This window comes from Monopterus albus, unplaced genomic scaffold (genome assembly GCF_001952655.1).
Source record: "Monopterus albus unplaced genomic scaffold, M_albus_1.0 scaffold304.1, whole genome shotgun sequence".
Lineage (NCBI taxonomy): Eukaryota > Metazoa > Chordata > Actinopteri > Synbranchiformes > Synbranchidae > Monopterus > Monopterus albus.
This window is the reverse complement of record NW_018128184.1, coordinates 217719-235823: the sequence shown is the minus strand read 5'-3', so window position 1 is coordinate 235823 and position 18105 is coordinate 217719. Positions and strand designations below refer to the sequence as shown.

General features: G+C 42.4%; 2 protein-coding genes across 2 annotated transcripts in view; both read right to left on the bottom strand.

The window, feature by feature from the left end:
- Positions 1–4450, bottom strand: part of dcun1d5 (DCN1, defective in cullin neddylation 1, domain containing 5 (S. cerevisiae)) — a 5565-nt gene extending 1115 nt beyond the window's left edge. The window contains 11 exon segments of the mRNA XM_020623541.1: position 1; positions 3–40; positions 135–239; positions 600–708; positions 1593–1684; positions 2282–2447; positions 2759–2852; positions 2954–2996; positions 3168–3221; positions 3488–3537; positions 4352–4450. The exon segment at position 1 is cut by the window's left edge and continues 49 nt beyond it. Of these exon segments, the coding sequence (XP_020479197.1) occupies position 1; positions 3–40; positions 135–239; positions 600–708; positions 1593–1684; positions 2282–2447; positions 2759–2823 (576 nt within the window). The 5' untranslated portion in view covers positions 2824–2852; positions 2954–2996; positions 3168–3221; positions 3488–3537; positions 4352–4450.
- A 3811-nt stretch (positions 4451–8261) lies between these two features.
- Positions 8262–18105, bottom strand: part of LOC109973755 (cullin-5-like) — a 21482-nt gene continuing 11638 nt past the window's right edge. The window contains exons 8-19 of the mRNA XM_020623556.1: positions 16736–16829; positions 16211–16341; positions 15199–15306; positions 14758–14822; positions 14486–14618; positions 14215–14346; positions 12836–12959; positions 12448–12623; positions 12201–12362; positions 11804–11922; positions 11506–11629; positions 8262–10800 (exon numbers count right to left, since the gene is read on the bottom strand). Coding sequence (XP_020479212.1) covers positions 10606–10800; positions 11506–11629; positions 11804–11922; positions 12201–12362; positions 12448–12623; positions 12836–12959; positions 14215–14346; positions 14486–14618; positions 14758–14822; positions 15199–15306; positions 16211–16341; positions 16736–16829 — 1563 coding nt within the window. The 3' untranslated portion in view covers positions 8262–10605. The remainder of the gene's footprint in view (positions 10801–11505; positions 11630–11803; positions 11923–12200; positions 12363–12447; positions 12624–12835; positions 12960–14214; positions 14347–14485; positions 14619–14757; positions 14823–15198; positions 15307–16210; positions 16342–16735; positions 16830–18105) is intronic.

Genomic DNA, 18105 nt, shown 5'->3' with positions numbered 1-18105 from the left:
TATACCACTGGTCTTTATTCAACCCCTTGTACATGGACTGCTGTTGCAGAAACAAATGGGAGTGGGGGGTGGGGGTGAGGAGGCGATATAGACTTTTCTCGGGCCAATCCTGTCACACAAGCAAAGAGATTTACCTCCAGGAACTGCTGGAAGACTGGGAAGAGAGACCAAGTTCTTCCCAGCAGCAAAGCCAACATGGATTTCGCCGTGTCCATGTCCAGACCCCTCTGGTTCTTATCCTGAGGACACAACAACAGCACAAAAGACTTTCCCACCTTAGGGTGTACTTCTGAAACCTGCAGCCTGTGCAGGGTGTCTGATAAATACCAGATCTCCAGGAGAAAGTGAGACTAAGTAAAGTGGTGATCTGTGTTAAAAGATCTTGATAAATTCTTACAGATGTCCCCATATAAAAAACTGACACTGAAAACTAATCAAACACATTTTAATTAACAAGCATGTGTGTATGTGACAAAGTCCTAAATGTCTAATGCTAAATGGGGGTTCAGACCAAAACCAGCACTGTGCCAAGATAAAATACAATCCAGAGGTCCAGTTTGACTAAAACTACTTTAAACCAACAAAAGAAACAAACTCACTCTGGCAAAGTCGAAGGCATATCTGTAGATGTTTCTGAAGGCTACAGAGTCGCTGAGCTCGCTGTGCAGGTCATCCAGTTTGCTCTGTAACCTCTCTGTGCAGTCACATCTACAAACAGGTGAAGACAGTGAGGTGAGAGCATGTGGATACATACAGCCTCGTGTGTGTTCTGAATGAAAAAGTGTTGCACTGATGGATGGATGATGAGAAATGGGCTGATGGGCGTTATCAGGTGCCCCCCCCCGACTGAAAGAGCCTAAATGAGAACAGACAGTGAAGCCTAGTCTTTTTAAATGGTAGGTTTGCACCTCTCAATGGGGCGTTCACACATACAGAGACAGGGGTTGGCCAGCGCTGAGCTCTGGTGATGTTGGTTTAACGTATACGTGCTTTACTCGGTAAAGACGTAAAGAATTGTGAAGCCAGACTCTACTCAGACCAGAGTCTCTCTTCTGTTATGGACTCAAGATCAGCCTGATTAGCTCTCAAACGGTTTTTGCTGAACTCCGTCACAGCATATCTGCACGGGGTGCAATGAGCAGCAACACTGAGTACACCACATATGTGTGAACAACTGCACTTCATACTGCGGCCCACAGGGTCAGGGGGCCGCGGTCCTGTGCCCAGCAGACCCACTCTGTGCTCCATCCATGGCTGTACTGTGTGCCTGTTTATACTAAACCTATGGTTGTTATATTCAAACTGACCCAGCTCACTGTGCCTGCCCCCACCTGTCAGTGGATTACTAGCTTTCTGACAGACAGGAAGCAGCAGGTGAGGCTGGAGAAAACCACATCCAGCACCCGGACAATAAGCACAGGTGCCCCCCAGGGATGTGTGCTCTCCCCTCTGCTGTTTTCGCTCTACACCAACGACTGCATCTCGAAGGACCCCTCTGTCAAGCTCCTAAAGTTTGCTGACGACACAACGGTCATTGGAACTTTAATTTTGAGCAACAGAGTTCTGAAAGTTGAAATGAAAAGTTTCCTTACTGTAACGCCGTCATGCCCATGAGCCACTCCTCCTTTGTGAAGTAGCCCATATTTGCTGCGCTGAGATGCCAGGCTAAAACTAACATGATAATCTGCAAGAAACAGAGGCAGTGAATTTAATCCTTGCTACATTTAAATCGACATCCATGCATGTGCACAGGGTCTTCACACTGTCTACTCTGTATAGACGGCTTCAACTGATTGGAAATGAAGGAACACTAAAGGTTCACACGTTCCAAAATATAAACTGGGCATTAAACACGTTCAGGCATTAGAAAACGACTGATGAAATTTCATGCAGCTGAAAAATAACTTACTACTTTAATGATTATAAACCTGAATGCAAGTCTTAACTTCAATTCTAGTATGTAAATGGATCACTGGTAAATGCAATTCATTATGAAATGAAGCCATTATTAATTTTAGCATCAAAGTTGTGCCCTGGTAAGTAGTGACCATGTTATTTGACTAAACATGTAAATATTTATTAATTTAAATACCAAAGACTAGTTATTCCAACTGCAGCTATCAGGAAAAGAACAACAGGTCTTATTTTCTACTTTACAGTCGTTTTCGGTTTGCTGAAAATTAAACTGCACGTTCAATGTTAATGCTCAATGCAAGTCCTAGGGATGACCCTGAGACACTTGACAAAGACAAGACCAGGTCAGGGACAGGCAGGGACTCACATTCTCTGGCTCCACACCAATGTCTTTGCAGAACTTCTCCATGGCCTCTGGACCGAGCACCTTGTCAGAGCCAGTGTACTCGTGGAACCAGGCCAGGCACTTCTTACTGGAGAACGGCTTCTTGGTACTGATTGGTCTCGCACCACGGACCTGAGGTCTGCTGAAACTGCAACAAAGAGCAAAGAACTCAACTGTTTTAAAAAGGAGAAATTCAGCTGAAAACAATTCAGTCACTAACTTAGGTGAGAGAAGCTTAACACATGAGCTCAAGTGAAATCTTAATTTCCACACAGTCTGATGAACCCAGTGACAGTGGGACAGGACGTGGCGTCTCTCAGACCCAGGACCCAAAGTGAGTGATACAACCCAAATTATCTGATGAAGACTCATGATACAAAGAGGTGAGGGTATTTCATGCACTAAAAATAGATGACAAACGGAGGTACACTGTGAGTGAATGGGTGTGTGTCTGTTTACCTTGTAATTTTACACTTGAGCTCATGATCTTCTGCATCAGGGAGCTTCCTCTTCACTGGCATCATTGAACAGTTAAAGGGCTTCACTAGCTAGGCTACACATAGGAAAAGAAACATGTTGGCAAAAAATAGTGAGATGAGTCAATAATCAATAATAATGCACTTAAGGATAAAATGTGCAGGATGCAGGTCATACTTGTGTACTTCTGGCTGCCTTGTCCATTCAAAGCCAAGAGATTCTAGAATGAAAGAAATCAAAACCTCAGGTAAAAACACCCATGCACAACATCTGGATAAACCTCGATGCAGTCAAAGTCAAGAGATTAAACTGTACTGCAAAGCTTAGCAGTATTACAATTCTATGTTAGGCTGCATTAGTTTGTCAACTACATATAAAATTAACTACTTACAAGCTTGTTCAGGTTTTCTGATACTGTGCACAATCTGTTCCTACAGGCAGACAACTGACACAAGTAGGAGATCATTAGCACTCTGAAAGTGTCAAGTCACAACATTGGCACACATCAGTGTCACACGTGACACAGCAGCATCTCATTAGGCACAATCTAAACATTGTGAATTAGCTCCAAATCAGCTGTTACTCTTACTTTGACACTTCTGATTTAGCTTAGATAGTACAGTAAGTTGTGCTCCTTCTAAACATAAATGTAGTCATTCAGTGTTTGATATCAGCTAAAGGGAACATATAGTGTGTTTTGTATATTCTCACCTGTGCTGAACTAATCCTAGGGCATCTGCTCAATAGCTATTAGACATCTACTGAGAAAACAAACCAATAGCTGATCAATCCATACTGCATGACATCTTTCTAACAGCTGGTGATTGTGTACATAGTGGGATGAGGTTGGCATGAAAAGAAAACTAGGTTGAAATGTCCTGGACACAATATGAGAAAGCTATTGGAAGAAAACAAGGTGTATTACCTAGATGTTCATACTGTAAAATGTTTTTCCAACAAGTCAAGTTTGTGCACATATTGAGATGACACCGTTATAAAAAAAATATTTGTTCTATAAGGCACAAGAAAACTGGTAACGATCGAGTAAGTCTTTTTAAAATGATTGAGGATTATCTTCGTTGAATGTCTGAATATCCGACGTTAAACTGTGTCGGTTGACGGTCATATTTATGGGCTAAATATAACACTCATCACAACAATAATAATAATAATAGGAATAATAACAACAAGAATCATCATTACCATCAGAGGAAGAAGAAGAATATTATGTTATATAACATTATTGTTAGACGGCTAGCTGCACACGGCTAAATAGGATGACTAATATCACAAATCATGCACATCTCTCATCTTATTGTCGAGAAAACGTCCCAGAAACTAGAAAAACAACAGACAACATTAAGTATTAGTTTTACACTAGACTCTGGTATTAGGGGACGTCTTTTGTTTGCTAGCTAGGATACCATCACGGTGTGAGGGCAGCACTGCTAACGTTAGCTAACTTGTCAACGCGCGTCAAAGACACACTAAACCCAGTTAACACGCAGTATAGACCAGTTGCTTTTAGGTAGTCGACGCTAGATGACGTCAGTAAAATACCTCCACTTTACTTACTTTTTATGATTTACCCTACTAAGTGTAGGTTACATACAAATCAGTTCCACCTGCTTCTACTACACCGGCTGGTTCCAGGGTAGTGGATGATACCACTTTTTTTTTTTTATAGGGGTGCAAAATAAAATAAACGTTCACATCTAATGGGAAATGGGATCGCATACCCGTGTTTTCTTTAAAGAGAGACATAGAACAAACACTTGTAATCTTACGTAAACAAAAATATATTATTTTAGCCAACTGTGAACCACGCGAGGAAACGGCTACATAGAAGTGCACTTTGCAGAACCGGAGAAGGTGAGCCGTTCCTTTTCCTTAAAGGAACAATCCTCTACTTTTGGCTCATGTCCTTCAGTGAGCTCACACATCAAACCTATTAATGAGACATGACTTTTTACTACATGCATGGACTGATTGTGAGAAAATGTGTTCCTTGGTATAGACAAGGCCCGTGGCTCGCCTTTATAGAACCCCATGACTGAAAAAGACACAAAACAATTACAAACAGTACAGACCATGTCTCTTAGCAGTCATTTTGTCAGTTGTTTTGCCTGCTTTTGTGATCCTTTAGCTTCTTCTTGTGATCATTTTGATACAGTTTGTTTTCTTTAGTGTATCTCCTTGTGGTTGTTTGTATCTATTTGTGGTAGTTTTGTTTTTTTGTTTGTTGTTTTGCTCCTCACTGGGATCCGTTTGCATCACTTGGTGGTCATTGTTTAAAATGAACTCTTTAGAAGAAGAAATATTACAGTCACTTCTTAAAGATGTTCTGGTCCATGACAGGAGTCTCTCTGGCCCCTGTCCATGTGCTCAGTAAGCCTGTTTCGTAGTCCCTCCATGGCTACCTAGGCTTAAAGCTTGTATCAGTGTCATGTAACTCTTTCAAGGATCTTGACCACAAGTTGCAACCAGATGTGTCCTTGTTAATTTCTGAATCCACAGTACAGTTTCACACTGTTCAGGGGCGGCTGAGGTTCAGGGCTCATAGTTCGAGCCCTGTCCACGTGTTAGTGTATATATCATGTTATAGTTCCTGTGAAGGCCACATCCTCCAGGTGTCCAGTCCCATCACTACCTGACCAGCTAAAAATAGGCCTTGAGGCCGTCGTAAAATCTGGCAAGGGCACTGACAAGGTTACTTTTATCAGATTCCTGAAAATCAACGTGCCTACTTTGCTAAAGTCTAAAGTACAACTTGGCAAATATCTAAAGCCACCGACCATTTTTCTACTCAAACAAGGGCAACAGAGGTGTTGTTTGTGTGGTGGAGGTGGAGTGTGGTGTCTCAGTGTCCAACAGGATCCTAATCCTCCAGTACACAGAGCCCTGAGCTCCAGAATCAAAGCCAAAAAGGAACAGGACACCAAAAGTCTGAACCAGGGGCCAAAAATAAAAAGTCAAATGGATACAAATACTAATCCATAAGGGGCGATTTACGCATCTTGGTGACACCTCGTGGCCCCATCATCAGTGCAGTGAGACTGTAAGTTACATGAAGCACAGCACTAAGTGTTTTAATGTTTATTGAGTATAAATGTGGGATTTGTTGTGCTGTGTCTATTTGAGAAACAGCCAGTAAACCCGACATCAACAGTCGACACACTACAAAAACATGTAGTGTTTAAAAATTATTCAGATCAAAAGTTTTTGTGAACTTATTCATTTCTCAGTCCTTCGTAAATGACATGAATCCAAGTTGAACAAAGTTCATGTTTTTCAAGAATCCATCTTCAGCTGAGGCCGTCTGTGCCTGCTTTTGGTAACGGTGACTTATTTGGAAGTGAAGGAAATAAAGAACACAACATCTGTCTATACAACCGTATTTATTTTGCCAGGAAATAAATTATTCAACTTTTAAAAATATTTGAAATAAGCAAAACAGCTCAGCACATGAACATATCTGAACTGCTCTCCCCCCACTCGAACAACACATGTTGTTGTCTGGACTTTACCTAGTGGCAAACATTCAGCTGCTTTAGGCTGCGATTGTGTTCAAGTTTTGTCATCACATGAGGCTGCAGGTTAATTTGCCCCACGACCAGCTGCACAGGCTGAAACCCACTTTCAGCTTCTTTATCCTCAACCAAAGTTAAACCGGATGTCTCTGCAGAAATGAAACGGATTTGACCAGCTAATACTGCTTATTGATTGGACGAAATATAACACATTCAACTACTGTGTAACATGGCTCTAATAAAAAGTGCAGTAACACAAGACCAGTGCCTGTTTTTGACACAATGCTGTAACTGCTTAGAAAATGTTAAAACCTATGTTCTGTTTGAAAAGCCCTGGTCTGAACGCTCCACTGTCGCCTCAGACTCACACAGACTGCATTTCATACTGACAGATTACAGTGTTGCTGAGGAGCAACTGAAGTTTATGAAGCTGACCAAACAAAAAAGTAAAAAATAGTGATGCATTAGTCAGTACCTGTAAACAAATGCACACGTAACTTACATACACAGGGTCCACTTCTTTTGGAACACCTGTAAAGTTTCAATACAACTGTTCTACCATAGCATCTACTTTTATGATGTCTGTAATGTTTCTAAATTATGTTTTAGTGCTGAGGTCGGACTTCGTGTTATTATACTGTGAATAGAAGGACAACTTTTAGTGCTGAGGTCGGACTTCGTGTTGGTTTTGCGCTGAATTGTATTATACTGTGAATAGAAGGACAAAACATTAGGAACACCTGTCAACATAAGGTACAAGAGCACATTTAACCATGACTTCACTAATAAAGATGTAACTGAACCAAAACATTTCCGACAGCAACAGGAAAAACAGTGAGTTTTGTAAAGGCAGACCGTTATGGCACAGCTGTTGTAGTGGGTCCATTCTACTGTACAAGTGTACCTAATAAAGTGGCCACAAAGTTTAAGTTTTGATTTTTCACTTCAAGCTGTACACAAACCAGAATCAAAAAGTCCATGCTGGCTAAAATAAACACACACAGATGAGATAATGTGCAAATTCTCTTTAGCATTTGTTTTCATTGGAGGTGAACAGCAAACGGGCGGAGCCGGCAGTTTGTGTTGCTGTTGAACTGTACTGCTTCATACAGAGCAGGGTCCATTATTCAGCCCAGCCTCACTCTTCTAAATGTGTGGATAAAGTAATAGGCATCAGCACATTGATGCAGTGGTTACCGCTGTCGCCTCACAGCGAGAAGGTCCTGTGTTCGAACCTCGCGACTGAGCAGCACCTTCCTGTGTGGAGTTTGCATGTTCTCCCCGTGGCCCTCTACAGGACATGTGGTACAGATAAAGTAACAGATACTAGAGTTCAACAGCAGCACAAACTCCAGCCTCCAAAATGATCAGACAGTTGAAACACAAACTGATCACTTTCATGGAGGAGGATTTATTGCACTGTTGGATGAGACTGCATTACCTTTAGCCTGGGGTTTCTAATAAACGGACAAAGTATAAGCTGCTGATCACACAAAGAAATAATGAAGTACTGACATGAAGACAGTCATCATTTACTGGGGCTCCTCCAAATTCAATGATTCTTTCTAGTTTAAAAAGAAAAGGGAACCACAAATACTGACCGAGCCATGTTTGTGCATAGAGAATACAACTGCATAATGTGACGGACACGGGAGCTGGTTTCAACATTTTCAAAGAAAAGCTTCAGAAGAGAGTTGATAATAACAAGGCAAATCTTTTGGCTTTTTTGCAAGCAAGTGTGAAAAGATGTAAATCAAATTACTACTGTACCAACATCTTGGTTTTTAGAAAGTGAAAAGCTGTTTCAGCATTAGGTTAAAGTTTCTTTCCTGTGATTAGGAGAGAGCTGCAGTGGATCTCAGGACTGTGGCAGCTAAATCAGTGGACATTCAGAAAACATCGTTGCACAAATAAAACAGGAAAAGAACCTTATTTATAAATAAGGAATACATATTAAAAATGCAACCCCACACATTCACTGTTGTCTTTCTTCTTCCTCCCTGGATATGATACTCAAGGGAAAAGAAAGTCAGAACATACTCGAACACACCATCACCATGTTCAGCTGCAGCAGAACCTTTGAGATGTACCCTCATCTTTGGAAATGCAGCATTTCTGACTAGAAGGACGCCCCGGGAGTAAAGCGCTCTTCTGACCTTGGTGCGACTGATAATGTGGTTTAGACTCAGCAGCTTTTTCCTTTATAACTCACTGTTTCTGCAGCAGCGCCCGGACTCTGTTACAGCGTGTGGGAACTGTCATTGGAAGCATTGTTTAAAACCTGAAACTTATTAAATGTCTAAGCAGCACAAAACATGCAGCCGAGTGTGAAAACCAGCACCAGACCAGTGTTGGTGCCACCACTTCAGCTGCTGTAACACTTTCTGATATGTAGCCACTGGAGGACACACAAACACCACCTTCCAACTTCTTTAATCTGCCTCTGGGAAAATAACTGGACATTTCTTTGTCACGGCCGATAAATCGCTCAAGAATAAAAGCTACTTGACGTTTTGTCTTTCCATCTGACGGCTCGGCCTGCGCTGCTCTAATGATAATAAAAACCCTCAAGAAGCTGATTTGCCACATGCTGTGTTTTGGTTCACACCATCCCAAGATTCTCAGGCCTGTGAAGGGTTTGCAAGAATTTCATCAGGAATTATAAAATTAGGAGTCTCACTCCAAGCTGTTCATTTTAAATGATAATGTATAAAGCATTTTTAAGTAAAAAGTGTCCCACACTGTCCTTTAGCTTCAATGAAGAAATGAGTGTAAGAAAATCGTTTTAATGTTGGTTGAAAATTTAACATCTCTTTTTGGAATAAAACTCAATGAACAAGTCCAGACTCGTGTAAAAAAAAATAAACAACTGATTACTCTTCTCCATATTGGCTTCCACTGAAATAAAACAAAATAAAAAAAGAGCTGAACAATCCACAGTCCTCAGCTGACACCAACAACCCACCTCAGCTTCATGACTAAGCTGATTCACTGTCTGGTGTTATTCCAATGTTACTTTTTTGGTTCTTGTTGTTTTTTAAGAATTTTGGGACATGTACTGAGGAGAGGGGGCAACACTCCCCCAGATCATGATGACTATATACACGACCAAAGCTCAGACAGTGCTCTGCTTTGGGGAAAAGTAAACTGTAAACCATAACAAAATGCATTTCTGCAGCTGTGTGGGCCCGTCGTTAGTTTAACAGCGTTTTCCTGGGACAACACTGTGCAAAAAACGACGCCCTTCAAGGAGTAATGAGGTAAAAATTCGATAATGGAGCTTTAGTCTAGTGTGTGTAGGCATCTGTGTTTCTGTCACCCTTTCAAAACAAAAGAAAAAATCAAGTACCTGGTCACAATTTTAGTCATGTCCCTCTTCGATGCATTCAGTTAGTATTTAATCACAATGTTCAGAGCACAGGTTTTTACACACCAAATAAATAGACTGCATGATCATCGGCCGGCACAGACCAGCGTCTCCATACAATACTTGCTAACCCGCTGATAAAACTCACCTGCCACATGGGATGAAAACATCTGCATTTAAATTGTGGCTCGCCCTAATTTCCCAAGCTTTTCAGAGAAAGTGTGACAGATCCTCCACTGAACAAAAAAAGAGAGCAGCATGCTGTTGAAAGTGCACATACACACAAATCTATACGACCAGATGCACACTATGCACCCACCCACACACACACACACACACACACACAATTTGGCAAAATCCCCCTTATAGTCTGAACTAGTCTCTCCATCTGTGCCCATTCCTCCTCAGTGGCTTTCATGTGTAGCTGTTTGCAGTCCCTCTTCAAAATCAACACCATCATAGACCAAGATGGATGCAACGTGGCTGCTGCTACGATGGCAGCTGTGGCATCAAAGCAAAGGATTGATATCTGTTTATTACATTTGTCTTCCATTCCCTCCTCTTCTCACACAGTCTGTTGCTGATCAATGTAAGGCAGGGACTAATTCATTTAAGTCACTATTTTCTCTGCTAGGCTGCAGGTAGACGACGCACACTGCTGCCACTCTCCTCTGACCTGACACTAGAGGGCAGCAGAGAGGGACGACCCAAAGACTCAACGCTACGCCTCAAAACGACACTCTGGCAACACACTGGCGCCTCACAAGCACTACGAATATCCACACGTTTGTTGAAAAGGCTCTTCTTCATCTACTAACACACCCCGCTCGTTTTCTCCAAACACATCCTTCGGTTCCGCTTGCAGGTGTAAAAGCACTGGTCGCAGGCCAGGAGTAAAAAACAGAGCAAGAAAGCAGTTCCCCGAACACTGCCTAGGCCATGTAGATGTAGGTGTTGATGTCTGCCTCGTCCCTCTTTATGTACTTGTGTTCGATGAGCCACTCAATCTGCTCCTTGATCATCTTCTTCTGTGGCAGGAACATGTTCTTCAGGATCTCCACCAGCTCTGTCTGCAGCTGGGCGTTGCTGATCCTCTTCCTCATCTTCATAATTTGGATAATGGCCTCCTGGGCAAGAAAAATGAAGCAAATGTTACAAGTCTATGAGCTCTACAAACTGGTATGCTTCCTGTTGCATTCAGGGTAATGTACAACTTATTACTGCACCTTTTTAATTAAGTTTCTCTTTGCCTATGTAAAGCACTCTGAACTGCCTCCATGTGTGAACTGGCCTTTATGAATAAAGCTGCCTGAAAAGACGCTTCTACTGAAAAAGCTAGAAAGAAGGACACGATGCCCAGGATCAATGAAAATCTGTGCAGGGGTATAATGAACTAAAGGGAAACAGCTGTGATGTCAGGCACCGCAGGAACCACCCATTACGGAGACTGCGTTACCACATCCTCACTTTAACAAAATTAAATGTTAGTTTTTACTGCAACTTGAAGGCTTCTAATGGTTGAAGCAGGTTTAATATAGGTTTAATATTTTTTCATTTTAAGCATTATTCCATTTGCCCAGGGAATTCACTACCAGCTCAGCAAATTCAAGGTCGGGACCACTAACAACGTGTTACAAAACACAGAGACAGGGTCCTCAGTCTTCAGAGAACACAGTGAAGAGGATGATTTCTGTCTTCAGGCTACAGTCTGTCTGCAGCGTCAGACAAATCAGCAGAACCCCAAAGCCACAGTCTTTAACTCATCCTGTCCTTCCGTTTCCTCGACTGCCCAACTCCATCAAGTCTTTTGGTCGAGCGTTGTGTTTTTGTACCTGAGTTCTGAGTATTCTCAGCTGAACGATTCCTTCGTTCTCCTCCTCCCTCATTCGCTCTGTGGTCAGCTGCAGCCGACCAATCAGATTGATCTTTCCTCGCTTCTGGACTTTGGAGTTTTTGCTGAGAAAATAACAGTCACAAAATGGATAAGATGGTGGACCAGTGGGGACTTCAAAAGGTCCACAAGCCGCAGTACAAGTTTTTAGCAGTTATTTTCTATGACTTAAAAAAATAAAACAATGTGAAGAAAATTATATAACACAATATCTAATGGCTATAAACAGTACAACACACATGAGTGAGAAGTCCTGGTTGACGTAGAAGAGCGTGCTGTCAGTGAAGTCCTTGGGCGATCCAACTGGAGGGTCGTAAGACAACACCTGTCTCTTCAGCTTGGGGAAGGCAACCAGAGACTACACAGAGAAAGAAGTACACTTAACACACGTTTCCTTCAGAGGCGTAGTGGTTTGTATAAGCAGGTACACACAGTAAACACTCCTCTAGACACTGTACCCACCTAAAAATACCTACAGATACATATCACTGCTCAGGCAGTCATGTTACAGTTTTTCATGTACAGTAATCTGTGGTGTTCAGTGTGACCTGCAGTCATGTATTAGCTCATCATGTCTTTTGCAGTATTTTCCTGGTGGTGAATGACAAAACATTCAAAACATGTCCTTGGTCTGACCCAGAGCGTCCGGCGCAGCTCGGCATCAGGCAGCTCTGTGGCCAGTTTGAGGTTCTCGAAGCTGATTCTCTCTCTGGGCCTCTGGTTCCAGGCGAACAACACAGCCAGCTGGAACGTCGTCACCTCCAGGTCATACTGACCCACCTCGTTTTTAAAGGTGATCTGAGCAGAGAGAGAGCAGGTGAGAAGAGTAGAGTGTCAGTTTGTTGGAAACCCTGCGCCATCTACTGCCTACTGATGTACTCACAATGCCGTTGGACATGAGGTGATGCCAGTGGAGTTTGCGACCGCTGTGATTCCTCTTGTAAAAGTCCTCCACCTCGGGAATCAGGTCCTCCAGCTCCGTGGGAAGTGAGACAAAAACCTTCTCACTGCTTCGTGACCAAGCTCCGGCATTCAGGATCTTAATGTTCACACTGTCCGCTGCAGGGAGATGGTTGGAGGAGGACTCAGTGTACAGCTCTGAAATATGCTCTTTCATCAAGAGAAACGTGTGTCTGGGCGGCAGAACCCACATATTAGAGAGGTTTAATCTCTGCAACAGTGAACAGTGTTACTGTTGTGTCACATTGTTTCTATGAGACTGAATGTCAGCTTGTTGTGTGTGTGTGTGTGTGTGTGTGTGTGTGCAGTACCTGGCAGTGCCAGCTTGTTGTGTTTGTGCATCTCTTTGAAGACCTGATTGAGGTCCTCTGAGACCTTGATGTCCTGAAACATCCTGGCCAGCTTGTTCACATAATCAGCAGGCATCCCTACTTCCTGTAACCACACAAACGACAAAGGAGAAATCAAGTCACCAAGTTCCTATTTTTAGACCTTGTTTATTTCCTCATTTAATTCCTAATAATGCTACTTTTATAACTTTAATAGGTGTCGGCAGGCAGCCTGGACAGTGTAAGGTGACTGGTTTTCCACCGCCCAGCAAGGTAAAAGGTATATTTACTTCGATGCTGTGTTGGAGGTGTGCTAATTAGTACAAACCGAGGTAAGCGTCACCTCTGGCTTGTTATCTACCAGCCCGCTGTGGTGATTTCTTCTTTTGCCAGTCTTTGTAAAATAGAAAACCTTTCCACCGACCAAACTGAACCAAGTCTTCAGCACTTTGCAGACATGTGGGCTTCATCGATCTTTCAGACATGCATGACATTTATGTTAATGTTCCTCATGGATTCATGCCGACACACCCACAACCTGGTAGAGCCATGGTGCACACGTGATATTTGCCTTATGTGCGAGGTCAGAGTTTTCTTACTACAACATTGCGGACAAATACAAGTGTGTTCTAGGAGAAAGTTTTTAGTGAGCCAAGCAACTCACAGAGACACATGAGAGGCATGCGCAGAAAACCTAGGCTGTCTATATTTAGTGGCGTAGACATTTTTAATGAAGAAAAGCACAGTTAATAAAGTTCTGCTAACTTGCCAACAAACACAGCACATCCCGTTTTGTGAAACCGCCTTATATAAAACCTCCCACTGATTCACCAGTGGAAAGCTTCACTGTTAGGCAGCAGGAAATATTTGGTTTCAATGGTTGCATTGCTTTAGTCTGAAGAACAGTGCTCTGTATTTTACAGTTGCTTCTATAACGGCAGGTGACTGCCGCGCACGATTCAGTTGTAAGCATCGTCCGTGCATCATACATCAGAGACGCCTTTTCAGCACTTGTCAAATGACTGCGCAGCTCACATGCATTATCATCATACAGTTCTTTCTTGATGGCTGTAGTCTCTGCATGTTTCTGCTGTTTGCATTTGGCGCTGTAGTAAAATGACATATGACCTCGTTACCACGTTATTTCCAGGCGCCAGTAAAAGCAAGAGAAAACAGTGGCTCTTTATTTTTAATGACAAAACCATAGTCGGAAGAAACATTTAATTTTTTAAAAATGTAATGACTATTCAAATATTCAAAACTCTACGCCCATCCCTAGTAAGAAGTCTCTTCTGTAGTATTGGTGTCATTGATCCCCAGCTCAGCTCTTACACTGTGAATTTAACAGAAGTGGAACTCACTCTCAGCCACTCCACCATGTTCTCTTCAGTCTCACTGTCTGCTGAGATGTCCAGAATCAGACGCCTGGTCAGGTGAGCTTTGTGGTAACGCATGAACACGTCTTTGTTCTGGACGTACTTCAACACCAAGAGCTGCAGGAGAGAAGAAAGAAGACAGTGTGAAAACAGAGGAAAGGGAGAAGATGAAAACAGCTGAAGTGGTGTGAAAACAGAGCATCTAAAACCCAGTCGAGTTGTGTTTGGTAAAAAGGCCATCAGGAGAGAGACTCACCACTTCCTTGAGTTTGAGCTCAATTTCCTCTGAGGTGAGTTTCTTACTGAGAGGAGTTTTCCTTAGCAGCATGTCACAGTAGTTTGCCAGCAGCTCAGGACACTTTGACTCTGGCTGAGTCTTCATACCCACACTGGTTGGGTGGAGGTTTATACACACGTTTACATATACGCCACATCATTGTGACTAGTTTTAATCAAACACAAAACAAAATCTCACATTCTTGGCTCTGGACAATAACTCTGGGTCATAAAGCAGGCTGTTCCACTCACCCTTTCTGTTTCAAAGGCAGCTCTAGTTTGAAGATTGTGGCATCATTGACAACAGCCTTGTAAGCCTGCGGGGGAAGGGGAACACAAACAGCTTCCTCATCAACATCATGTGACATTAATCTAAATAAGAAAGATGCATGAAAATCCAGTGACCTGGAAATAAGCTACCTTGTCGTGGTGCAGTGTAGTAGCAATGTGAGAACTGTCCAGTCAGAGCTGGGTATATAAACTAGGTGCTTGTTGTGAATGCAGGGTCACACTGTAACGTGGCCTGTGCTACAGGTTTAGTTGTTTAAGAATTCACACATTTTAGAAAAAATGTGAGAGGAGGGGATGAAGGAGACCAAAGCAAAGGCAGAAAAGCTGCAATGAACGCTTCATGTGATTCTTCAGAACATCTGCCTTAACTGTGCAAAGGTTTAGGAGTCAGGTAACACAGACCTTGTCTCTCGCTGTGAGGAAGCGAGGGTCGTCCTGGAAGGCCTCCTTTACCAGCTTACTGAAGCGGTTAAATAAAGTCAGCAACTGCTCCACGTACTTCTCAGAGTCCTGGACAAACACAAACATATACCTGTAACTATTGCATGTTGTGAAAACTGTCCTCCAATGTAAAGTTGGGTCTGTTAGTCATTTTTTACCTCCGAGCTTAACACTGATGCCACACACTAAATATAAATGTCCTGCTCTAAACACAATTGCTGTACAACTGAAGCAACCAGACTACAACTTATGGCATTCTAGGATTACTTTGGCAAATCTAAATCTATAATCCAATCATTCTACAATATTAAGCTTTGGCAAATCAACAATTTGTCTTTTGACATCTTTTCACCAAAACTAAGTCAAATCCAACAGGCTACAATTTGGACTCTAACCATAAAGTCTGTATCTGGCCGCGATTTGTAGTGACTGAAAACATTATTCAGACTGAACGCTGGCAGCGATGACATCTAATAATCACGTCCAAACTCAGATTTCTTTACACTGTAACCCTGTGAATGGGTCCATGCATTTCTCTGTTTGCAGGACAAATGAATTAAAAGTCTGAGTTTAATCATGACCACATGATGAGGTGAACATGAAAGTGAGGAGATGTGCTGCCTAAAGCTACATTCAGACGACATGCTGAAGTGAGTCATATCTGATTTTTCCCTCAAGTGACTCAGACCTGGTGTGTCCACAGCAGTGTGAACAGACCAGATGTCCTCAGACCAGATCTGGGCCACCTGCCTATGTGCTCCTAGACCCGATTCCTCTCCGACCTCTGCGAGCACCATCAGAACGGTCAGATCAGAATCCATGTGGTCATTTTAACGCCTCCTCCTCTACACATATGGCCTGTCGTCATCGTTGATAATAATAATAATAATTAGGTGCAACAAGATCAGAGCTGAGCGTTAAGGCCTGGAATGTGAATGCACAGTAGCCTAACTGTGTGTGTCTGAGTACGTACAGTAGTGATAGTCTCAGCAGCAGCAACCATGTCTGCTAGTCCAGCATTCATGATATGTTCTTCCAGGTCTTTCAGCATTGGTTCAATCCCGCTGGGAACCTTGTCCATCAGTGAAAACATCAGATTCAGCTCTGCTCCAGGGAGAGGAACATCAGGACAGGAAGAATAACTGCAGAATCAAAAACTGTGCATTTGGAGATTAATTAGAGTTTACAGGTGTATAACTGTGAAGTCCAGAGAGCACAGGACTGTCCACATCCACAGTTTAGCAAGTTTACATCAGGCCTCAAACTGACTCATCACCTATGACCACATGCCCTCCATCCCCACCAGCAGGAAACCAACCACCACTGGGAGAAGCTATTTCTTTTTTTAAAGTCTGGCTGGCTGACACAGTAGTGATTGTTGATACAACAACATTCAGCTGACACTACAGCTTGTGATCTGCAACACAAACAAGGTTTGCTTTATCATGTTACACATAAAAAGACAAAATCACACCACTGATGTGACAACACTACTCACTGGCTGTCTCGTTGCGCTTGATCATTCCTGGACATTCAGCTAGGATGGTCTCTTTGAACGAGGTCACCAGGGCGTTCACACAACACTCCATAAGCTGTGAGGAAACAGGAAATATGACTACTTCAGGTATGAAATTTAAAAACAGGTATAACATACATTTAAAGAGACACGTGAGAGGTGAGAGTCTTGGTTTGGTGCCGACTGGTGCTTGCTTGAACCAATTACAAGAACATGGCCTGATTAAATGGAGACCCAGATTTACATCTGTCATTCAGTTATTCTTGAAAAACCCAGTCAGATCTGACAACATTTGAGTCCATATGCTTATATCATACTAACCCTGGTTTGTTTGTGATCAGACTGTGATACCTAAATAAACCAATATAAAAACATCCCAGAAATGAAGCACAGAGCTTGTGCAGCTCTTCTGTAACATAGTGAGCTGCATGAATAAAACAGTTGTAGGACCTAAAAAATACATTGGAACTGACTGATACTGTCAAACACGATAAATACAAGTCCAACATACACTTTCCCTGTTTTACTTTTATATAGCCTTTATTTTACCAGGGAAGTCCAACTGAGGTTAAAATCTCTTTCTCAAGAGCTCTGCCATGACAACAGCATGCAAGTTACAAAATGAGACTCACAAATACAAAGCATACAAGTAATACAAGAAGTCAAATCACCAACTCCTCAAAAAAATATCTGGTTCTTTAGCAGCTAAATGTTCAACTGTCATCTTACACTGCTCTCAAGTAGTCCCTACTTTACTGATTGATTGATTGATTAAAAGTGCTGCAGTGAGAATGAAACAATACACTAATTTTCCTGGCTGTAAAACTTGAGCAATGAGCTAAAAGATGCCGAACAGCTCTGTAGAGCTGATGGAAACTATAAGAACTGATCAATCTTTAGTCACTTCATCCACTGTTACTATAAAAATATTCATTAGAGCAGATTTAAGAGATCCTCATGAAAAACATTAGTGCTACATGTTTATAGTACAAAACAGAATTCTCATATCATTATCAGATATCTCAAACACTGAAAGGACAGTCGAGGCTAGGCTCTACAGCTCGACATCCATGTGCTGTGTGTAACCTGATGAAAAGACCTGAAAATACAGGAAAATAAAGTCAGGATGGCAGGAGGGGGTAAAGAACTGGCTTCTTCTTATCTCCTTGAGTTCCCCGTGGAACAAAGGGCCTCAACAACAGCTCTCCAACGCAGTCTATTCTGGGCAGCCTTTTTCACTTCACCCCACGACAGGTTGCACTTCTTCATTTCCTCTTCACAGGATCGTCTCCATGTGGTCTTAGGGTGACCGACCCGTGTCTTTCCCTGGGGGTTCCATTGCAAGGCCTGCC